Source organism: Neodiprion lecontei, chromosome 5 (assembly GCF_021901455.1).
Source record: "Neodiprion lecontei isolate iyNeoLeco1 chromosome 5, iyNeoLeco1.1, whole genome shotgun sequence".
Classification (NCBI taxonomy): Eukaryota; Metazoa; Arthropoda; class Insecta; order Hymenoptera; family Diprionidae; genus Neodiprion; species Neodiprion lecontei.
Genome location: NC_060264.1, coordinates 8075397 through 8099030, shown reverse-complemented (window position 1 = coordinate 8099030; position 23634 = coordinate 8075397). Strand labels below are relative to the sequence as shown.

Genomic DNA, 23634 nt, shown 5'->3' with positions numbered 1-23634 from the left:
ATGTTAATTATAATAATGGTTTTAGAAATAAAAAATTAATAATCTAAGATGCATCTCAAACGGGGAAATTACGTCTTGGAAATGCGAAAATCCGTAAGGCATAGATATTTGTTTAGGCACCAATTTCGGGCTGTTTTCACAACGTAGCATTACAGAAAAAGACTTAAGAGGAGGAAATATAAACAGAACATTTCCGCTGCTTGGTCTCTTTGGTAAAAAATTTGTTTGTATAGGATATTTTCGTTTTGTATTGTAAGAAGGGGTAGTAAAAATTTTCTACCACTGATTCTCGTGAAAAAATAAATAAGGAATATTGTTCTCTGGATTTCATTTTCAGCTGGTCGAAAAGATGGAATATTCAAGCGCGAACTTTTATGTAATTATTGTCATAGTGGCAGTGCCTTGTGAACGCTTATTTGTCTTATACAATTTATCAAATTCATCCGAAATATCTGACAGAGCTTGTTTGGAAATAATATCAAACTTTCAGCAGACTCTGATGGTATTTTTACCGATAACAATAATAAAACCGTCATCTTGTAGCTCCTTCAGTGAATCTTCAAACATCTCACGTGTTATCAGCTGAAATAATAGTTTTCAGTCATATTTTTTTCATTGACAATTGCGATGCCATATTCGATAATTTATTTAAAAATGACGTAATGAATTTACGGACGTTAATTTCTTTGTAGGTATTCCTTTTGAAATTAACACTGTTCGATGTGTCATTTATTTACTTAATAACTTGTTAATGCTAGATTTTTGACGTGCAATTAATCTTCTATGTGATATGAAAATATGTGTCTAATGCCTGCCATACCTAGATATGTGCTGCAATTTGACAACTGTAGCAATTCCCAGGTATAACCGATGTTTAAAATAAAATAAATATGATTACTCACGATCTGAGACGCCTCTTTAATCTCAGTGAAAATCTTTTGGTAATTCAAAGTTGGAATCTTCCCCTTGCTTTCGATCAAGCTACGTATCGCTTGTGTTAGTTCCATTCTTCGTTTCCTAGCAGCTGCTGACAAGCCAGTTGTCAGAATGCCAACATCAATCTTCCCACTCAATGGATCTGTCGCCGACTGCTTTAGAGCCTCGCGATGCAGTCTAAAACAAGAAAAAAAAAAATCCAAGGAATCACGTGATGAAGGGTTGACCATCTTTATCACGTTTGAGTTTCAGCTTCTTTACGCACCTCCAGGCCTCTTCAACATCTTCCACCACAACTAAGCTGCTTAGTCGTATTTTTGCATGTGCTTCCGCTAATCTTATAAGGGATTCCAGTTGCCTTGGATATGCACTGATCTGTCCTCTGCCGCTACCAACTTTTCTCATGTCTACATACGCCTGAACTAATCTTTGCTGAGATTCTTCGCTCATAACTGGATGCACGTGTTCTTTGGCATATGCTATGTAGTCGCGTAAAATGCTCATATCAATAAGATCATCTTCAACCTCAGGTTTGGCTTTGTAATACAGAGAGACCAAATGGCGAGCAAGCCGTTTATCGAATAGTTCGTCTTGAGGGTCAAGCATGAGAAAAATTAGGTCGAATCGAGACATCAGGGTATGAGGCAACATAACATTCTCAATCACCTGTAAGATAAATTTAATAAATTATGTTCAGATGGAATATAATATTGAATTCCCAATGGACAGCACAGGTATGATGTACTATCAGTACCGTTTTATTCTTATTCCATTGGGATTCGCAGGGATTAGCTGCCGCCAAAATGCTGGTTCTTGCATTTAATTGACAAATAATGCCAGCCTTGGCAATACTCAAAGTTTGCTGTTCCATGACCTCGTGCAATACAGATCGCGTAGCATCGTTCATTTTATCAAATTCGTCAATGCAGCATATACCGTTGTCGGCCAAAACCAAAGCTCCTGTTTGCAGTACAAGCTGTCGTGTTTCTGGATCTTTTGTGACGTAGGCAGTTAGACCCACAGCACTGGAACCTTGAAGCATAAACAAAAACATTACTCGTATAAGAATCGAATAAAAACGCTAAATCACCATCGGTGGAAATATTAAAATGACCATAAAGTGAAACGTACCTTTGCCACTGGTATATTGCGATCTTGGTACCAAATTGTAGATGTACTGAAGCAACTGGGATTTACTGGTACCAGGATCTCCGCATAGCAAGATATTTATTTCAGCACGAAAATGATTTCTGCCTGAAGAAGTGTGGGTCTTCTTTGTCCCTCCAAACAGTTGCAATAATATTCCTTTCTTTATATCTTCGTTCTCATAGATACTCGGTGCTATGTTACGCGCCAATCGTTCATAGACATCCTCCTTCTGGGATAACAATTGTAGCAATTCAAGTCTCTCAGGCGGGAATGCATGATCTTTGCCATCCTCTTGATCGTAGAGCCTGAAAGCAATAATGAGAAAATATACTGCAAATATTCTTATCATCAAATTCAAATGTGCATACCTTTTAGAATCCTGCTTTCTGAAGTGAACGACGTCTATATGAGTTTTGTACACGGCGCGAACATTACTCTGTTTGAAGCTAACTTGGAGAGGAATCGCACGATATATTCCTGTAACAGCAACTCGATCTCCTGGTTGAACAGCGTCGACCAGATCATTGTGAGCAAATACAACGATAGTGTGCGGTGTTTGACCAGCAGGCATGTCATCAGGAGATTCTTGAAGTTTGACCATTTGTTTGTCAGAGAAGTGGCTCCTATTGTGAATCAGCCGGAAGCAATGATTAGTATTACAGTGAGTGCACAGAGTTGGTTCAGCAATTCGACCTCGGTCAATTTCTACCAAAGTTGTGAAAGAACAGACTGTACATTTGAAGAAAGCCTCTCGCATTTCTGGTATCAAGTTTGAAGTTCTGCTCACCATCCCTGATATTGTAATCAACTTATCAATATCTTCGGGATTTAAACCGCGCATGTTTTTAGTCTTAGCTGCATTGAATGGTCGGACCTGTATTTGATGGTCCAGTACTGCAGCTGGGTACTTTTCAAAAAACATTTCATTCGCAGCCATGTCTAGAGTGGGTATAACTTCTTGTGGGTAACAAATCAGTTGTCTGTACAATTGCTCATCAAAACTTTCTAAGTGAGCGCAGTTTATGTTCAAGTATGGCTCCTCTAAAGTATGGATTTCGTCAAGTTTTTGGAGGTATAGTGGCTCGGCAAGATTCATGTTCTCTGGTAACTCATCATTTTCAGCTTCAGGGTCAATAAACCGCCTAACAAAACGTTTAAATTGATCCTTGCATCTGTTTACCACGACGTTTGTCCCCCAAATCACGAGCTGCGGACCTGCATTCTCACTCTCAGACGATCCAGGTATGAATGGTTCCTCTGGTATCTGTAACATTGAGAGAAATCTAGTGAATTTGAATTTGGGAGAAAATATTCTGGCAAAGCTCTGACACCAATGGTAACGTGCACATTAAACCGTTAAAATTATAATCGATGTATGTTGAAATGGAATGTCGCGTTTGATACTGTTGATTGTGAAACATATCTGCCAAAGACAGAAAAAATTCAATTAATAAATTATAAACCATAAAGATAGTTATTTACCGGTTCGCCAAGGTTGACCTGCCTGATTCGTTTGTCTGTTCTGATATCCGGTCTCTGTCTAATCGGAGTACCTCTAACGCCACTTCTAGGGGTTCGTATCGATCCCAAGGAGCTAGGTGTCCCGTAATACAAAGGCGAAGACAAATCTATCTCACTCATTCCAACAGCTAAAGGACTGGTCATTTGTACTCCCTGAGTCGGCGATGAGGCAGGTACAGAGGATGTACCTTCGGAAGAAGGGGCAATCGTATCTCGAGTACCATGTGTTCCCCATCTTAGCGGAGTTTCAGCCGTTGGATTATTTTTCTCTCTATTGGGTGTACGACCTACAAAGATAAGAAGCATTCAGAGGTATTTTATTCAATTTCTTTTACATATTGTTAATTAAAATTTCAAGGTGGAACAAAATGCTGGGTAGGCATACAAAGGAAAATTAAGTATTACGGAAGGAAAATAAAACCGACTTGAGTGAGAGTAATAGTGAAGTACCAATATGATGCGACTCGCTTGTGTTATCTTATTCATACAGGTAAACGAGTAAAACAAGGTGAAAACGTTTACTTACCCTGTTTACTCGGTGTACGGTTTTTGCTCGGCGTGCTTTTAACGGATGGAGTGCCACTCGGTGTTGGAGTTTTTCGCTGACGACTTGGTGTTCCATTAGTCGAGGAACTATCAGCGTCTTTCCTATTCGGAGTCTGGGGCCTTTTCATTGGACTTGACATGTTGCTTATGGTAGTGTTACTGGGGTCAATTAAATAGAAATTAACTATTACATCGGATAAAATAGAGAATTATCTCACACTTTCAACGCCGGTAGTAGAATACGAGGCTAGCGACGGCCATACTGGATACCATTTAATTGCGCGGGAAAAGCAAACGTGCAGGATCACGTGTGTGATATCGATAGTCGATTGTATCGAATGCGACGCGGAATATTATGCGAATTTTAATTTTCACCTATTACACGAGTGTACGTAACTGGCATTTAAAACAGAATTTATTTTCAATAATTAGTAGGTACATAAAAATGAATAATTATTACCTTAAGGTGAAAGGTGAAAAGCATAGAAAAAAAGTGTATTCTTCTAAAAACTTATCTAACGTAAGTGTAATTTACTTCACTCAGAAGTAAAACGTATTTTATATGCAGCGCAACAAGAGGCAGGTTTTAGTTACTGATTTCTAATTTTTTATATTTTTTTCTTTTTACACAAGTATCATAGTTTAGTAATTAATAGAAGATACGAGTAATTATGAGATCAAAATGTAATATAGAATATTATATAATTTCGACGCATTATTCAGGCTGACAGACAAAAATAAATTGTGATAGTATTACAGCCTAAAATTTTAATTAATTGAACTGCAGGCAGTACATGTATTGACATTATACATATATATACATATGCATGTGAGTGTGTCTGTATATAAAATATAATTCTAATTAATAAGTTGTCATTGAATGTACGAATGATAGGCAATGCATAAATTTACCATCAAAAGTTTAAGAATTCATTATTTTCATAATAGTATATTGGTGAAAAAATTGAACTGAACCTAGTTCGCTTCAATGTATACACATAGTTATTGTTAATTGTACAGATTTCTATTGACTGTAAATTTAGTCTAAAATTAAAGTTGAAATTACAATTCAGCATGGTAAAATACTATTACAACAACATAGTCACAGATAATATTTAACAATATAAAGTAATCCATTGGTTACGGCGATGAATAGCAGCTTAAGAATATTTTTTCAAGTGAACTCTCAAAAGAGCAAACATGATTGAGATGATTATTCTCTAGTCTCTCAGATACCACAAATGTGAGGGTAGTGCAGAAATCTGTTCTGTCGAAATTAAAACAGTTTTACTGATAAAAAAAAAAAAAAAAAACAAAAAACAAAAAAAACGAATGAAACAATTTAACATGATTAGTCTTGTAACCTATCCTAAAAAAAAGTATATATAAGATATACATACATGAATGTATATATATACTTATACATTTATCACCCGAATCGCAACGATATAACTACCCCGAGAACCATATACTATACTTTCTCTGTATCGCAGCTTTAGTGAAATGGTAACAAAACCAAGGGTTCACTGTATACCAATAACAACAAATACATGTTGTCCAAAGTTATTTTGATTTTCAAATTCACGTAAACATGTTCAAGAAATGAATGAAGTAACGCTGTGTAAACGTTGATCACACTTGAAAAGAAAAAAATAATGATAATAATAATAATAATAATAATAAAATGTTTTCCTTTAATAAGATATACACACTTGGTACAATGCTGCTGTTATGAACGCAAACTTTTCTTGCAACCAGATAAAATATTCAGTCAAAGTATCTTAATTTGTACAAGGGTATATAAATGGTTTTTAAACGAATTTGAGTTATTTAAAAATACATTCATTGAATTAAGTTGGATATTAGGTGGAATCCATCTTTTACTATTTTAATAAATTAAGAAAAAAAATATATCGACTACCCAAATAGTCATACTGTTCACTTTGTACCATTACTCAAACATTGATGTTAAATTGAACACAGAAGAAAACAAGAAACGAGAAAAGAACAGATCTTAATATTAAACACTCTGCATTATTATTCCGCATTCGAAACATGACACATTATTATGCGTGGAAAAGAGTTCCCATTCGAGTAAATACAAAGTTTATGAAACACGAATCGTTGTCAAACGTTCAAACTGTGATCCTTATCATTTTTTTCCCCAGATATCACAAATTTTCAGTCATGAAATTGTCTATTTACAAGAATCATAAGCCGGCCCGCTGGAGGCAAATATTACATAAGTATCAGCTTACTGGCAGCGAAACTTTGCAATTGAATATAACTTTCGATACAAACCATTTCCAACATGCATGTTTACGGCTAGCATGAATGTGCAGCACTTGCTCGATACGTAACATAATTGAGCAAAGAGCAAAAACAACTCTCCGATATTCTTTCCTGTGACAATCGCATGTAATATTCAATTATATTTTTATAATTAAACATACTTTTAACGGTTATTCGTGTCTGTTGATTGCTTTTACACAAAATATAACGCATAGACTACATTAAGCTACATTCTGCTTGATGCTGGTTATATATTACACTACCTCGTAAGTCACAATGTAGCAACACGCCTTATATGAGTGTAATGTGATATCAGTGTGACGAAACATATCGAGTGTATTACAACTCTTGGTGTTCGTTGTAGGTGTAAATTGATGAAAACATTCCTTACAATTTTATTCAGATTTATATTCTTGTAAGCATGACTCACTTTGTTGTTGACGTGAAATTGATATGAAAGTCTAAACTGGTGCAAATTTTCAATCGTAAAATCATCCTAATCATTAAATTTGTTCTATAAGTGTAAATTTTGAATGCCACAGCTGTATATGTTGCGTGCTTTTCACAGCAGCAAACAATATGCAATACAATACATCAGAGCAACGAATACTGTGTAGCATATACTCAAGCACCAAACAGATTTCTTGTACTTTTTCTGAACTCATGTGGTTTCATCTAGATAGTGTAGAAGCAACAAACAGACTTGTTTTGCCTGCCAGATGTATTTAATATTAATGGGAGATAATTGAAAATTTAATTATTAGGCATGAGCGAACAGAGGTGGGCAGCATGAAAACAAAATTCATGTTTGTCAGATACTCGAAAAAACATTCGATTTTCATTAACAATGTGATCATATGCCTGGAGCCAAGGATACAATATTTTCAAATCTGATTTGATTGATACATAAAATAGATGCAAAAAGACAAGAAGATTAAATTCATTCATATTTTTGATTTAGCTCTTCTATTGCTGCATTGAATGTGCAATGTTTTCGACAAAGCTTTCCATCACGTAAGAATGGAATACAACCACCCACCTCTCATATGAATGTACTATAAAAGCTTTCAATACATTACAATGTGCAACTTACAATCTATATTCTTTAGTTTTCATATAAATTTCACGAAGGGAAATTTATTTCGCTCGTTCAAAGCATAATCTGTACAACAAATTCACAATGAATTAACACTGTCAATGGTAATCCCGTTAATAAAAAAAAGGTATTAATGATAAAATATATATGGACATGTATATATTTATTTCAACTTATCTACTTATCTTTGTTAAAGAATAAAGATGGTTCTCTAATATTCCATGGTACTCTCTCAATTAAAACACGAATGTTCTCTCGGTATACGTAGAAGGTCAAACTACAAATTTGATTGGTCAATTATTACTGGCTTTGCGTGCGGCGTTCACCTATTATATTCTCCAATTTTCTGGCAACAAAAGGGGTCGTCGTTTTCTTAGCAGGAGATTGTTCTGCTGCATTCATATCAACAGTTGTATCATCAGCTAGAAGGCGTTTTCCAACAGATTTCCTTGCATCAACAGATATCATCATTCGGTTGATTGCTTCCAGATCCTGTAATTTCGAACGGTCCATTTTCAATATGCATATTTTAAGCAATAGTTAATTGCAGATCAATATTCTGACCAAACTGTCAAATAAATTTGCAAACCTTGGCAGGACTGCGGCTGAAACAATAGCTTAGCTGAGGCGCAGGTGAGGCTGTGATAGCTTTTGGGTCCAGTGTTCTTGTCATAACACTGTTCGTGACACGTCTGACGGGTGACTGTATTGTTGATTTACTCTTTGGTAAAGGACTCAAAGTTAAATTCGTAGATCCGCCTCTGGACGTAAATTTATTTGCGAATTCTTTCACTTGTGGTACGTAAACCGTGTTGTAAAATTTGATCAAATCTCCTCGTATCTGAGTACCAAAATTTTGAGACGTGCCAGCCATACAAGTAGGAGTGGGTGGAGCATCACCGTTATTTTCATCCATATTATCATCACAAATTTCTAATTCTCTGTCATTCATATAGTTTGCACCAACCTTAGCAATGAGAACAGATCTATAAATGTGAGACTCTGCTTGTGGCTGCAATCTGTAGCATCGCATGATCTCTGTGAATGAATTTCTGTCGAGCTTTGCTATTTTACAGATTACGTATACAGCGCACATTAATATTTGATCTAAATGTCTATCCTTCATAAGTTCCGTTTGATCTTTTACAGAATATTCAAATATTGTCCATATCTTCTTTTTCAAATCTGTATCAATTAATTCCAATTTTGTGCATAAGTCATTCATTCGGACCCAAGCAAGGTGATAAAATTTCCTGAAAAACAAGGCTACCGAACCCATTCGCCTTGCCTTTGCTGATTCCTTATTTACCGAAATTTGTTGTAAGGGAGTATTCGTGCCGATTGGACACGCTGTTTTTAAAACTGTTATCTGATTCGGAGCCAACTGCAATTTCTGATCACCTTCAACAGACGATAGTTTACTTTGCAACACACTTTGCCCAGAGCCGACTCTAAGAACACTCTGTTGACCGCTAAGTCTACCTTCTGAGAATAATCTTTTCTTAGCTAAGCCTGTAACTGCCACTGGTGATTGAAATCTGTTGAAAACCAAAGATTACGTAATTATGAATACGTGTAATCTGCAACATTTTTGACATAACTGTTCGAGAATCTTTTCGTTTTTACATACCTTTCAGAAGCAGAGGAAATTGGGCTTTGCTGAACATCATGATGGTTACCTCTATCCAATGCCAAGCGTCTCAAAACAGGTTGTCCAGGTGTATTAGGATCTACTGTATCCAAATGTAAAGTCCCGGGTAAAGAAACTTCCTCATAGCTTGGTACGCCTCCTTTGGTATTTTCAATTGCTACCCATAAGGGACTTTCACTTTTCCAAGCTAGAGTTTCTAGTATCTTTTCCTCAATCACATTCAAGTGCTTCACTATGTCACGTGACAACTGATCTTCTGATCTTACAATAATTTCGATTACTTTGTAGAAGTAGTATGGCTCCACATTGACGGCAGTTAAAATCCATGGGAATGATCTATGACTTTTATAAGAATAGATCACAATCTCCAAACAGCAGGCGAAGAGACACTGGTGAAATATTTCTTGCGACACTAGGTTCTGCAAGCATTGATAAATTCGTGTTTTAATCAACAAGCTAATTTACTGTAAGGTCATTTCAAATTCGTAATTTTCAAAAAGGAAAGTGTCAACCAATTGCTTTTTCTTACCATAATGTCAAAATTGGGGTTTTTACGTTTTTCATCAGATAAAATTGTTTCCAATAGTTTGTAGAATAAAGTCTGTGCTAGTTGAAGTCGTTTTCTACCAAAATCCACATTTGTGGTGTCACTGTCTTCCGTATTTTGGGTGTAATTACGATAGAATTGTTCACCAATTTCATTGACCCTTGCTTCGATTGTCGCTTCGGTATCCTGTGTACAACTATTTAGTATTTCTTTAAGAGTATCGCTTGGTGCCGGCTTACGACCAGCTAAGAGCGCTTGTAAACGACAAACGCCTTGTGTTGCTGTTGATAGTAATGTTACATTCGCTACATCTTTGGATCGCAGGTACTTGCGGCCAGTCAGTGGAGTTGGAGGTGCTAAATGCTGCATTTGCTTGAATAAAAATTAAAAATTGATGTTGATTATAACGAGCAAGAGAATAAAAGGTGAATTTGATTACATATAACAATAAAGAATAGACACTTACACCACCATATTGTTCATGCTTAAGTGTAAATTTCTCATGGAAATCTCCTGCGTTATTAATTAATGTCGGTGACCCAATATTGTCACTGGCGTCGGCATCTGAAATAAAAATGAAACAAAATCCTAAACATCATTGATTTGTAAATGGAAAAAATCATTATCCTATTTTATCCAATGTAAGTTTGTCGAACGATGCCTGAAACAACTCTACTTCTTTGAACCAAATGACATGTAAATAAAAGTTAAATTAGAAATACGACTCAGAGTGCTTCAATGACAGGAGGTACATAAGAATGTGCAAAAATCAAATCAACATTTTCTCATGCATATTTTAAAGGAGTAATCAGAACTCACCACAGCTATGAAGAATGCAATAATTGGCTATTTAAGCATACAATACAAGATGGAAATATGAGAACTGAATTATGGATTAGTACTTTGATGTAAGCTTTTCCCACTATGATCCGAGTTATTGGACTATATTTTAAAACTTAAAAAAAATGTAGTTATAATTTTTTTAGGACTAAAATATTTCAGTATTCTTATCTCATTGTAGCAAATATCTGGTGGAATTGTGGAGTAATTGGTAGCTCATTCCAGTCAAGCCATATTCCATAATCGTGTTGATCATAGAGTGAAACAAGTTCGCGCTGGAGTGTCATATATGCGGTTTGGATTCTATAAATATACGCGCCTTTTATTCAACTATTTTCTGGCAATTGCAAACCCACCTTTAAGCTTGTAGTGCCTGGGTATTTTACCGCGGAATGTAATATCTCTGCTAAGCATCTCGTTGGCCGAGATTCTATTCAGTCTCACTCGTCTCCATTCGGCTGTAAACCATAGCCACAACAACAGCAAACACAAATCGGTTAGCAGCCATAAATGAGAATGATTACAATTGAATGCAGTCAAATTTACAAATAATATTAACACTACATGATACTGAAAATAAAGAATATAAACGATACAATGGTGATATAAACGAACCAAAATTATAGGTTAATAGTAATAATAATAAATAAATTGTTAGACAATGAAGCAAAAGCTAGCAACCAGAGTTAGCAGATAGACATGCTAACGTTACTTCATATAAGGCAATGAAATATAACACCCAGAATGTTTCCTGATGCAAAGTTAGTACTTTTACAGATCCATAGGTACAAAATTGCAAGGCTGCTAATTTTGACGGCTAGCTTCGGCTACATTGTTTGATGACGGACATCATTCAACACTCTGAGCTAACAGGATAAAATCTAAAATTCCAGCCATTAGTAACATTCAAGTAAGCAAGCATAAACATGACAGTAGCAGTTTGATGACGAATGACATACAGAGGATAAAACAGGGTGATGAAACTTCATCGATTCAGGGTAGCTGATTCTAGCTGACAAAGTATACCTATACAGAGTATACCTATAACAGTTTTTGATACTCATGTACACTAATTGAACTTAGCATACTTTGTCATAATATAGTACTTTTTTTCCAATTGCCAAATGGAGTATGTGACTGATACATATCAAAGTATTTGAGGGTTACGTTAAATGCAATTTAATTCTTAAATATGAAGAAAAACCCAATCATCTAAGGTAAACAATTACGCACGCAAGATCATGCGCTTTCTTACCTATCAAAAAATATACGCTTGAAGTTTTAAATGTTGATTCGAACGAAAATATTAATGCGTCTATACTACATTAGTTGTTTCAAAAGACGTATTCACAAAAACTAATATGAAATAAATACATAATTTAATTTATGGAAAAATTTTGCCAAGAAGACTTTCGTGATGGGAATCGTTTAAATTTCCAAATGAACAAACATTCGGAATTTGAAACACATAGAAAAAAAAAAATCGTATGCTATGTCGAAGGTCTATATTCAGAAGCAGTTTCTTACCCAAAAATTTTCTTTCGTCAAAATCACCGACACTAAGAACGTGCTGTTCGTATGCTTTGTTGACGGCTTTGCTGTTGCCGTCAAAATTTAACGGCTCCAGGATACCTGAGAAGTTTGATTGATCTCCACGCAGAACCTTGTCATTGAACAACTTATTTATGTGATCCTTCAAGTAATATTCTTTAATCACTTTAGCCTCCACAGCGATACCTTCACGAGTCTCACACAGTAAACTTATAATACAGTTTGCTGTCTCCGGAGGTACGTAGTCATCGTTGTTGTAATTCGCAGGTAAACCTACATAGAAAGAGTATAAAATTAATTCCAGCTATCAAGAAAAGTTGAAACAAGTCTGAAAGAAGGTTTTGAGCTTTGAACAAGCATGCCAATCGGAAACTGAGTAAAGTCTCTACAAAGTAGTTCATCGCATATCGGTCAACAACTCACCAGCAAATTTTGGATTGAGCAGATCTCTCCTGTTGGCCAACAGTGCGTTGCTATAAATCAGATCGCAGCAGGCAAGAAGTAAATGATTTAAATTGACCAAATCATGTGATATATCAGGGAAAGCTCCCTTTATGCATACAAACAGTGTCCAACAAAACTCAAAAACTCTCGATGGTGTACATGGCATTGCTCTCTGCCTCCTAGATCTGGAGGGTCTAGCGACATCATCAGCTGGATTTTTGAATATGTCCGTGAAAATGGGTTGGTACTTTTTGAAGATAAGCATCGAGACAGTAAAATTCCTCTCAAGTTTGTCAATTTTAGATCTAAAATCTTGCGGCATATTTGCCATGTCTGCCCAGTTTTTACTCTTTGTGAAAAATTGTATCAGTGACAAATTACACAAATGAAGAAGACGTGTCAATGACACGCAGTTCCCCTCGACGTTTGGGCCTGTTCGACCAACCGTTGGTGTCGATGACTTTCGACACGCAACATACAATGCACAGCCTATCCAATGCAGTTGATCTCCCTGGAACGTGATTTCAATACATATTTAAGTAAAGGAATAACAAGAGAAATTTGGAAAGTTCTAAAATGACAGTAACACAAATCCTTGTTCAAATGTCTGAACTGACTCAGAAACTTAGGAACTAGTGAGAAGAAATATTTAACCATACAAAACAACGGATTCAATGTAGATGAAAAATGAGTCACATGGTAAAAAAAAATTCATGTAATTTTGATGCATTGAATAAATTTGATAAGAACGGTAATCATTCAAATAAGAGGGATTTTGATCAAGTTACTGAAAATATATTTTGAACTAAAGCTGTTGTGTGATTGCGACGTGTCGTTGTCGGAGCAAATCATAAATGTTACAACTGAGAAGTGGATTGAGTTTGATCGGATAGTTCATGATGATTCAACAATACAAATTGCATAGCCATTTTGTAGTGAAGTGTTTGAAGTTCGCAATTGTTTGTTAAATGTTTATTGTACATTATTGCACGTATCACGAAAATTCTAGGATTTTTTTGAATAATTGCTTTGGAGTCATCGAGAGGTGATAATTTCATTGTAATTTTGAGACGTTTATCTCAGAATTATCTATAAAGAGGCTATGTGCAGGTGAGGAACGTTTGAAAACATTGAAATTGTTGTTAGGTAATTAGAATGATAAAATACCTCAAGAGTGTAATTCTGTCGAATAGTCTCGTACGATTTCCAAGCTTCAGAAGCTGCTGTCGCGTCCATATTGAGTTTTTGGCATAAATCTTGATGCCTACTGTACGTAGAATCTTCAACATCGTCCGACTGCCCCATTTTTCAAATGATACTCACTATAAAATCACTCAAAATTACGGAAAACCCTCAATAACACAACTGGGGTGCGCCATACGAGGACCCGTAGCACCTTGGCGGGAAACGATGAACTGTCGCCATATTTGCCAAGTTGGCGGGAAATATAGAAACGAATATTTCATCCAAAAATATCATATTTAAAACTGCAAATTGATACATTTTTCCGATCGAGATTCGGTATATCTTTTTCATAATTTAAAAGCCGTAGTCTAAACAATTTCGAGCTTATTTATTTCGTATTTGGTACTATTTTATTACGCGTATTCTGAGGTTGTGCCAGATCCATATCAAGAAGTGCATAAAAATGTATTATTCCTCTAACTTCACTGGTTTATAACTCGATGTACAGTTTCTTCAACCGTCTTTTCAACTCATCATACTTTTGAATCCCAACATTCTCATCATTTGACTTAGTTTTCACTGCAACGGTGATGTAGCAGAAGTTGCACATTGACGCCTCGGTTGCGGGACTACTTCCAATAATTAGTTTGGACACCCTTACTACTTTTTTTCTGCTTTTCGTTCCGAGGCCATCATCTGGTTGATCCACCTAGAACATAACCTCAAATAATAATCTACTACGAATTGTCGTTTTTCTGTGACGCTGAAATGTTACTATCGTAAAATTCAGCGATTGTTTGAATTTATTACCGTTATCAATACTGCCTGTATTGAAAATTGCACGAATCGATAAGCCATGGCTAGCAAATGGCAAGATTTGACAAAAATAAAATTGTTTTATAACTTGTTCCGCGGTATCTCTACTTGCGATACGAATTTCGCAAAATCCTACGCCGCGAGGGAGGGAAAATTTATTTCAAAAATCATGAGAGGAGATCGGACACCGAGGTGAGAGTCTCAAATTGAGAGTAATATGCAACAAAATTAATGCGGTACTTTTCAAGATTTGTTTGAATAATAAGATTTTATGTTTCCACATTCAATTTCAAATTCATTTCATTTATAACAATCTTATTTCAGAAAATGGTGTCAGAGTAGTGACAGTTCATCAAATCCTCACACATTGTTGAAGCCACGCCTGCCTCATCAGAGTAAACGCAGAAATGATGTTCTGAACAAGCTATTCATGAAGTACATTACAGATCTACTGGCCACTGGAGAAGTAGCTCCAGATATTATTGATCAAGGGGTTGAAATATCTCGTGTCAGTGTGACACCAGATTTTAACAAAGTCAACGTATTTTGGTTTGCCAAGGATGGCGCCGAGTCAGATGAACGCATCGAACAAATCTTGCATAGGGCGGAGGGAGCTTTGAGACACGAGCTTAGCCAGCTCAGATTAATGGGGGTTGTTCCGATGATTAAATTTGTGAAAGATAGGCAGTATATCAAGATTATAGAGGTTGATCAGAAGTTAACAGTGGCTGATTTCGGCGAGGGTTTCATTCCTACAGATCCGGCTCAACGTCTGAAGACTATTCCGGTATTAGACATCAAGTTACCTGCTCAGGTTTGGTCTGAAATTGAAAAATTACATGAGGATACTCAAGAAATCGAGGAACACGTAACTGAGGATCCATTACCATCTATGAGAAATGATGTTTTGGGATTAGATCAAGCTCTTATCATGGCCAAGGTATATTTCAAACGGTGCTACATGCTACCTTATTTATACATGCATTAGTTATCATAAATTAATACTTTCATCCTGTTTTCTCTGTCAGGTTAAAAGTTCTATGGATAAATCAAGAGCAGCTTTCAGTAATCGATGCCTCAATATTGTAAACCCTCTATCCAAAGAAACACAACAGAGTTCAAAGGTGACGGAATATTTGTCTGTGAAGCAGAGGAGTGAAGCATTTTCTGCATTCTTGAGCAAAAGACAGATTGACGAAAAAATTAGAAAACAGGTTAAAAAAGAGAGGAGTTTGAACCGTGAAGATGAGCTTAGCTTTTTAGATGAACCGAAAATCGTTGATGATGATGACGATATTTTGGATGTCGATGTACATCAATTGAATGATGATTCGGATGAATTCTATGACAATAAACTCACATAGAATCTGTATATTCATTGTTTACCTGTTAAAAAACTTCTTGAAAATAATTTAAACGCAATACTTGTTCAATTACTCTGTCCCAGTACTTTTGGTGGTGGAAAAATTTGTGAGATAATCGTTAAGGGGTTATTCATAATTTTTCGCAATTCAACGGTGCAATATTTTTTTTTTTTTACATCAAAATTTGTATTTTAATATATTTCTCAATAATTGACAATAATTCAAATTTTCGGCTTTTTCTCACGAATAATGGTGTACAGTTTTACTTGAAACAATGTTCTTAAAGATGTTAACAAAGAATATACTTTTATTGTTTCGTATAAATACAATACTTACATTATTAAAGTTCCGTATGTTTTCAGTGATGCAAAATATGTAAATATACACGTATTTCGTAATACTTTGACAGCTGAGTAAAAGTGTTGTAAACTTTTATCAGTTTTTCTGTACATAAATATGGCAAGATTCAAATAGAAATAAAAATAACAGAAAAATAAATTTCTCTTTGTAATATTTCATTTAAATAATTTTTCTAATTTCTACCTGCACAACTTGAGGTAACTTATTAGTTTTCTTTTAGTGTAATTTTCAGTGATTTACACCGGTTCACAGCGTACGGAATATAACATTAACAACATAAGATTTGATCCAATATTCGTATACTCTATATACTGGCAATTTTCCTGACAAAGCAATCTTAATTTGTACTTCATATTTGATGACCCCTTTCTTTGACATAAAGATTTTGTCCTGCTCCTATTATCAATAGCAACAATTCGTAGTAATCTGACTCCAGAACTTTCTACGATATTTCTAATTCTAGCTACTGTAGTAATGACATACAATCATAAAAATTATATAATTATAATATTAAAATATAACAGCATCTAACAAGTTGAAATTAAGACTCATCTAAGGAAACTGAAATTGTCTATTCAAAATCTTATTTATGTATAGCATGTACGTATAAAATGTTGAAACAGTTGAAGTATTAGTAAAACGAAGGGTTTAGAGTGCAAATTTGATCAATATTTTTCCATCAATCTCGCAAAATTTTAAACAATTGTCTATCGAAAACAGTTTCAATTTTTACACAAATTTGACGATACATTGATAGTATGTTTAACTTCATGTTGAGGTAATCTTAGATTCGGAAAATTGATTTTGAGTTTGAGGAGCAAATTTCAATGTCGTAAAAAAACACCAATGTAATGCTGAGTTTTAAGTAACTCGCAAGAAACACTTTTTCTGATACTATAAAAAGTAGCTGAGGTTACACTTTGCCTATAATTTCGCAAGTATTAAGCGTAAAGCTATGAAGTTTGGAAGTACCATAACAAAACGCCAGCGTAATAATGCAGTTGTTTGAAAATATTTAAATATCACCTTATCAGAGATAAGTAATTTTTGATAAATAAGAAGCTTCGTTTAACGTATATCGAAATGATAAATACAAAGAAAATATGAAGAGTAAGTAGGCTCGTATGACATAAAAAGCTTCATTTGTCGCGTTATGTTAAACTTGATGAATAATATTTACAGCCGATCATCTCATATCTACGCTGTACCAGAATGGATCGAATATAAATAAAAGCAAGACCTCGATGCACAGCATTCGAATTTACATAATGCACTTTCTACGATCTTCAAGTAGATCTTGGTCGAGAGCTTGTTAGTTCGGGTGGTTCTATTCGGTCTACTTTAGATCCTTCTTCATCATCTTTTGCTGCATATTCATCACTGTCATCTGTTATTTTCAAGTTAACATTTGAAGATGTAGGCTTCTCAATTTCGTCACACAGCTCGCATGCCTCTAGTATATGTTTATTAAACGTTTCACTCTTGTCTGCATATACATGGTGACCAGCACCACTTATTACCTAAAATAGACAATCAAAAGTTTTGTAAATTGAATTAGGGGCAAGATGAAGATATGTGCAAGGTGAAATTCTGCTTTTAACATGCAATTCCACTGTCACATTTACCGTGCATAAAAATGATGTAGAACACTTACTTGTACGTTAACATAAGAGTTGGATCTTTTCTGTTTTATTATGTCTCCTACAGTGTTGTCCACCCATGATCGACTGCCGTACAACAATGTAATAGGTATATCGTCCTTTAATTGGTCCATTCTTTTTACAATTGGATATTTTGCCCAACCAAATCCGTGCATCATGGCATGAAAAGCACTCTCACCCCTAAAATTTGATTTACTATACCATTAATACCATTTGAATATTATATCAGAATTCGACAAAAACCCAATGTTTTGTACACTTACGAGGGCGTTTGTGCATTGCATTGATGAATGTACTGCGCAATAATTCCAACATCCTCCTTTAATAGAGGGGTAAATTTCTTTACGATATCCGGTCTGGTTGATTCAATCAGCCACTGTCCTAAACAACACATATAAATAAGTACTGCTCAGTAAAAAAGCAGCATATTGAAAATTAAGTAAGGAAAATCAATGAGTAAACATGCTAAAAAAAAAAAAAAATTAAGTCAAAAATAAGAATTTCATTGTCCGACGGAATGTAAATCTTAAATTGCGTTGTATTTTTTATGCAGAGTTGGCCAAGAGTAGAGATTACTGTCATAGTACTAATTGAAAATCAATTTTACCGAAAGGTCCGGCAACTCTGACCGCCCATAATGGATTCAAAGGCTGTACAACAAATGCTATGGCTTTGACCCAAAGCGGAACATTGCTTTTGGAAGCATAATCTGATGGTTTTTCAGGAAAGCCCCATGGGTCAGCTAGAATCAAATGTTTTACTCGTTCTGGATATTTCATGGCATATGCAGCTGCTAAATAACCCCCCATGGAATGGCCAAGGAGGACAACCCTTTCAAGCTGCATTTCTCGCCTCCATTCTTCGACCGATCGAACCAACTGACTTTCAGCTTCTTTTGCATCATTGCTAAAATCAGGCCTGCTACTCCGTCCAAATCCTGTCAAAAGTAAGAATAATCAGTTCAGCATAAGTATGTAGACTCTGAAACCAATTGAGATTTAGATAATTCACATGACGGAAGATTAATTGACATAAGACAAAGGATATTCAACGAAAAGAACATTGGGGGCAAAGTTCGTTGTCTTACTCATGAGCGAGTCATAAAGCAATACAGCAAGAGGAAGGTCGGTCTATTATCAAAATAGATCATCGGTTAATAAATACCAGCTGTGCTTTACTGATGGAGGAATTTTTTTTGTATTTGACAAAGTACATAGTAAATGTAACATTATTGTCACATTTTTTTACAAGGGATAAGTGTTTTGGTTCTTCAACGATTAAAGTAAAGCTAACAGTTTTACTCACCTAGTAAATCTATGGCATAAACCGGTCTCTGAGCCGCAAGCCCATCCAAATTCAAACACCATAAAGCTACGCCAGCGCCTAAGCCATGCAGCAAGACTATCGGAGTTTTTGGCGATTCTTCATTTAATGATATTGTCCAAATTTTGTCCGCGTTTCCCACAACCGGTCCGATATCAACGTACCATCCACGATATGCCGTTTTCAAGCCTTGTCAGAAAGTTCCGATGCAAATTATAGAACAGATATCAGTTTACCATATATCGATTAAACATTATCGTCATCTTATGATGACGTTTTTGGCTAAACAATGAATTTGTTCATTTCATTGTATCTTCATGACTCACAACATGTTACATCATACCAAGCAATCAATACAACATACACAAATGTATATAATACAAGTCATTTGGTGGCCTTGGCGATTATAATCACAGCAAGGATAAAACGAGTAACAAAAGTACTTACATGATAGTATTTTCTTCTCAGCAGCACGTAACATAGTGGTGGACGATCGAGACCAGCTCAGCCATCCCCAGATCCAGCTATCAACGTCAGAATGTACCATTTTCAAACTCTTAGATATTGAATTTATAGGTTATGTAACGCGTCGAGTCTTACACTGTTAGCGAAAATTATTATAAATAGAATATAGCCGAGGATGATCAGAAAAACCTATTACGTACATAGGCACACGGAAATACGTAGTTGTTTGGTAATCGAAGCAATGTGACGGTATGAAACCACATGTTCTTGACAGTTGATTCCGTCTTATTCGTCACTTAATATCACCCCGATATCTTTAACTTACCTATCAGATTGAACCACAGCATTCTCGGCCATCGAACGAGTTTCCACACGAGACAATATTATCCTGTAGAACTTTTTCTTATTTCTATATTATTAGTTTTCTCTTTCGGTCTAAAGTTACAAAATTTAACGTAAACAATTGGTAACGCAACGCGCGACCACTTGCGTCTTTGTCGTCTGCTAGACTCTGAATGATGGAGCTGTGCGATGTTACGCGTGGCGCGGGGCGGGGGGGGGGGGGGGGAGTAGAAGGCTCGGGGGGGGGACTGGAGAATTCTACGAATGTACCGCGCAATTAGCTACAACTTCGTACACGGCGTATTCCGTTAGGTAGATGATTCCAAATTATAACGGAAATGACAAGATTACCTAACGTTATAACTGCAGGGCCCGGATAATCGTGCATTCAAAAATTACAAAATACGTACATGATACAATATAGACTTAAAAAACTAAAATATGGTAAATTAGAATACACTGCAGCATTTTCTGGCTCCAATCATCAATTTTCTACTTTGTGTGGAAAATCGATCAAAGAATGAGAATGATTTAAATGAAAAAATATGTATTTACGTATATTAATTCGGGCCCTAAGTTATGACTTGTTTTTTATGACATGATTTACTTGCGATCGCTCTATTCGCACGCAAAGATAATCGCCGAGTTTTTTTTTTCTTGTAATTCACGGTTCGAAGTACTTTACAACTTTTAAATTATGAATCTTTCACTTTACAATTAATACAATGCATTCGCGTATAGGCAATGCGTTCGATCACTTTGTCGACATACAATGTAGTCCCAGCGTTTGATTTCCTTGACGGATAACTGCAGTATGTATAACTTTCATCGTGGAGATATAAATCATTTTTTAGGCTGATAAGCGTTTGTTTGTATTGACTTGCAGCCCGAATAGAAGAGACGTAGAAGGGGGGATTCAAAGGCCGCACACGCCACATATATTTCCTTGTTCACGTACTACAATTCGTCGGTGCCCACACGAATGTACGCAAAATACGGGATCTACGTCTAGGACATACGTATCTGCATTCGGGGAAAACAATCGTTAGTATTATTTTACGAACGAATTTTTCACAACTTCAATTCTTCACAGATATAGTAAATAGTTCTCCGAAAATTATTTTATCTCGTAAACACTGTTCTCAAAACTCAATTTATCGTTATTCTAATTTTCTCCGTTTCTTTCTCTACAATCAGAATCAATTCACGACCACTTGGGGATATAGCTCAGTGGTAGAGCATTCGACTGCAGATCGAGAGGTCCCCGGTTCAAACCCGGGTGTCCCCTACCCCATACTATTTTTTTCACCACAAAAACTCTCGTGGAATATGAAAAGCCGTCAGAAAATTATACTTAATCCTTGAAAGTTCATTCGCTGTAAGTGGTACAGTTTCATAAATTATTATCCATGCAGGTTTTAATCGGTTAAATATATTTTTCGAGTGTCACAGGGCCGTTTGAAGATTAGATTGGCGTTGTAGCTACATGTAGAGGTAACGATAACTTATGGGCGTGGCTAAGTAAGCAATACGGAAATAGAACGAGAGTAATCGGCTAGAAATAATTTAAGGTAAAACTTAGGGCGAATTTCAAGGGGCAGGAAAATTTGTGCTGACTCATAGAACTTCGTTATTTTTTCTATTACAAGTAATGCATATTGATGAGAACGACTCTTGTAATTACGATATTACGATACGAATTAATAAACGGCAATATAGGTATGTACAGATTGCACGAGCAACTATATCATATCTGACAATGGGCAAACCCGAGAGTTAATTATCGCATTGTAACGGTAAATTCGCGAAACAATTGGACCGAATCATGAGAACTGCAAGTCCGCAATGAGGATGTGCTGATTGGAGTGAATGACTTTAATGCTAATCTGTGCTCCGTATCTACGTACAGTATTCGTACGGTGCAACACGTTACCATGTAGCTTAATATACCTACATTATTCGTGTCCAAGCACATTTGTCGTATGAATACGTGTCTACATCCCCACAAATACCCCCTGATTTCAGCTTTCAAGTGTGTGTGGCGTGTATGCCTAGTTGCATTCGAAAAGGGGGAGGGAGTGAAGTTTGTTTCGTAGCGGGAAAATTTGATCCTTAAAATTTGAAGGAAGACTTGCGAAATATTTTGAATAATACCATCGATCTATGCATGGCAATGAAAGGTCCGAAAATTAGCCACCGCGTTACGCATTTTGTATAAATTCATGCAAGCAGCAGCGGTTGTTCTTTCTCTCGATACAACAGAGCTCTTTGTTGTAGCGCTTTACGACTGTTTTATCGTTCCCAGTCGATACCACTTTCCGAAAAAATTATTCTAAAGCAGGCACTATGCGGTGTATCGCTAAACCATTGATGCACATTGCGTTATTAATTTTAACGTGAAACGATCTCGTGCGGGGGGTATAGATTCAACCATTAATTCGCATAATTACGTTTATCGAAATGGAAATTATACTCGGCGATTAGCTCCAATGAGCCAGGCAGTTATTACAATCGTAAAGTAACAATCGATTTGTGGACGTACACGATAATTGCTTATTGAAGTAGAGGCGGGATTGACGTATCGACTCTCATGGAGCTGCCTGTAATCCAACGGTAGCTTTTAACTATTTAACAAGGATTTGAATCTTGCGATTCTGTATATGAACCGATTTATTAAAACTTTTTCATAATTCCTGTTACACATCGTCGGCCCTTCTCTCAGAATTAAGCTCTGTCAGTGATAAAGGTACCGCACATTGCGTATCTGGAAAATTGTGGATGCTATAGGAAACCGTGTGACGGCGGATTAATACAGTCGGGACGCCGGGCGTCGTCTGCTGTACTGCTTTTCCAATGACGAATCCGGAGCCACCCCGACGCCGGTTTCGCTCGAGCCGTGGTGACTGGTTGGGTTCACGGGTTCAGCGATGAAATACTGCTCGTAAGGGCGTCCAGAAATTCTGTAAAAGATAAAAAGAGACGGGACGTTATCGATGGAAAATGTATGCAAAGAAGACGGTAAAGAGAAAATAAACTAAAAATGAGCCAACGAAAACGAAAATTTTACACTGCAAACGAAAGATTTGTACATTTCGATACTTCCCATCCGAAAGGAAATATATTTGTTTTTAATGAGATTACAAATCGAGTACAAATACGAGTATTTCGGTTTATCTTTAAGTCGAACGTAGATATCATATCCAGCTATTTTTTATACGTTTCTATAAAGTACATGTAAATAAATTCACGTCCTTGGGTTGTACTAATAAGCCGGTACATATCCGCACTACCGGCACTATCGCTACGATAATCGTAATTTAACGAGCGCGAAACGATCCGAGCGTACGAAATAAAGTAAGAAAATGATTGGGGGCGATTATTGGACCGAGTGAATCTTTGTTTCTTGACATATTATTATTATCATTGTTCATAGATTTCGGTAGTGAAACGGCGTTTAAGATTGCGGCGTAGGATCAGGGACTACTTTACGTGGGCGTAGCCGGGGACGAAGGCGTCGTCGGGCACCTGTTACAGGGGCGGCGAGT

At 36.2% G+C, this 23634-nt stretch overlaps 4 protein-coding genes and 1 non-coding gene across 7 annotated transcripts; 2 read left to right on the top strand and 3 right to left on the bottom strand.

Moving 5' to 3' along the window:
- Nucleotides 1–4439, bottom strand: LOC107222103 (DNA replication licensing factor MCM4). The gene is made up of 8 exons (XM_015661320.2): nt 4133–4439; nt 3568–3893; nt 2454–3349; nt 2068–2390; nt 1691–1968; nt 1202–1602; nt 903–1113; nt 1–582 (listed from the first exon to the last, which is right to left on the bottom strand). Exons 1-8 carry the CDS (start codon nt 4290–4292, stop codon nt 487–489), a joined length of 2691 nt encoding a protein of 896 aa, XP_015516806.2. The 5' UTR covers nt 4293–4439; the 3' UTR covers nt 1–486.
- Nucleotides 4440–5826: 1387 nt separating this feature from the next.
- Nucleotides 5827–14220, bottom strand: LOC107222101 (retinoblastoma-like protein 1). Of its 2 annotated transcripts, XM_046742196.1 has the most exons (9): nt 13741–14220; nt 12553–13084; nt 12106–12402; nt 10935–11036; nt 10205–10302; nt 9721–10110; nt 9171–9610; nt 8130–9078; nt 5827–8032 (listed from the first exon to the last, which is right to left on the bottom strand). In XM_046742196.1, the coding sequence occupies exons 1-9, from the start codon at nt 13876–13878 to the stop codon at nt 7841–7843; spliced, it is 3138 nt and encodes a 1045-aa protein (XP_046598152.1). In that variant the 5' UTR covers nt 13879–14220; the 3' UTR covers nt 5827–7840. The 2 variants fall into 2 exon arrangements, with proteins under 2 accessions (XP_046598152.1, XP_015516805.1); XM_015661319.2 differs by lacking the exon at nt 10935–11036.
- Nucleotides 14221–14614: 394 nt separating this feature from the next.
- On the top strand, nt 14615–16451 carry LOC107222088. Its single transcript, XM_015661303.2, has 3 exons — nt 14615–14766; nt 14899–15514; nt 15603–16451. Exons 1-3 carry the CDS (start codon nt 14615–14617, stop codon nt 15936–15938), a joined length of 1104 nt encoding a protein of 367 aa, XP_015516789.2. The 3' UTR covers nt 15939–16451.
- Nucleotides 16051–20275, bottom strand: LOC107222097 ((Lyso)-N-acylphosphatidylethanolamine lipase). Of its 2 annotated transcripts, none has more exons than XM_046742197.1 (7): nt 20073–20275; nt 19730–19883; nt 19265–19471; nt 18567–18896; nt 18223–18340; nt 17953–18139; nt 16051–17818 (listed from the first exon to the last, which is right to left on the bottom strand). In XM_046742197.1, exons 2-7 carry the CDS (start codon nt 19827–19829, stop codon nt 17585–17587), a joined length of 1176 nt encoding a protein of 391 aa, XP_046598153.1. In that variant the 5' UTR covers nt 19830–19883; nt 20073–20275; the 3' UTR covers nt 16051–17584. The 2 variants fall into 2 exon arrangements, with proteins under 2 accessions (XP_046598153.1, XP_015516800.2); XM_015661314.2 differs by having other exon boundaries at nt 19730–19806.
- A 1030-nt stretch (nt 20276–21305) lies between these two features.
- Nucleotides 21306–21377, top strand: Trnac-gca. The gene has a single exon. It is a non-coding gene; the product is annotated as a tRNA-Cys (tRNA).
- Nucleotides 21378–23634: the final 2257 nt, after the last annotated feature.

Coding starts and splice junctions, on each gene's coding strand:
- LOC107222101 (XM_046742196.1), bottom strand. CDS start 13,878: ATGGGGCAGTCGGACGATGTTGAAGATTCTACGTACAGTAGGCATCAA. Junction 13,085..13,740: donor GACAGAATTACACTCTTGAG/GTATTTTATCAT, acceptor ATCACGTTCCAG/GGAGATCAACTGCATTGGAT. Junction 9,079..9,170: donor ATTTCCTCTGCTTCTGAAAG/GTATGTAAAAAC, acceptor GGTTTTCAACAG/ATTTCAATCACCAGTGGCAG.
- LOC107222097 (XM_015661314.2), bottom strand. CDS start 20,104: ATGGCCGAGAATGCTGTGGTTCAATCTGATAG. Junction 18,140..18,222: donor TGCAATGCACAAACGCCCTC/GTAAGTGTACAA, acceptor ATCAAATTTTAG/GGGTGAGAGTGCTTTTCATG. Junction 17,819..17,952: donor ACTCTTATGTTAACGTACAA/GTAAGTGTTCTA, acceptor TGTCTATTTTAG/GTAATAAGTGGTGCTGGTCA.
- LOC107222088 (XM_015661303.2), top strand. CDS start 14,615: ATGGCTAGCAAATGGCAAGATTTGACAAAAATAAAATTGTTTTATAAC. Junction 14,767..14,898: donor AGAGGAGATCGGACACCGAG/GTGAGAGTCTCA, acceptor ATCTTATTTCAG/AAAATGGTGTCAGAGTAGTG. Junction 15,515..15,602: donor AAGCTCTTATCATGGCCAAG/GTATATTTCAAA, acceptor TTTCTCTGTCAG/GTTAAAAGTTCTATGGATAA.
- LOC107222103 (XM_015661320.2), bottom strand. CDS start 4,292: ATGTCAAGTCCAATGAAAAGGCCCCAGACTCCGAATAGGAAAGACGCT. Junction 2,391..2,453: donor AGAAAGCAGGATTCTAAAAG/GTATGCACATTT, acceptor TATTGCTTTCAG/GCTCTACGATCAAGAGGATG. Junction 1,969..2,067: donor GCAATATACCAGTGGCAAAG/GTACGTTTCACT, acceptor TTATGCTTCAAG/GTTCCAGTGCTGTGGGTCTA.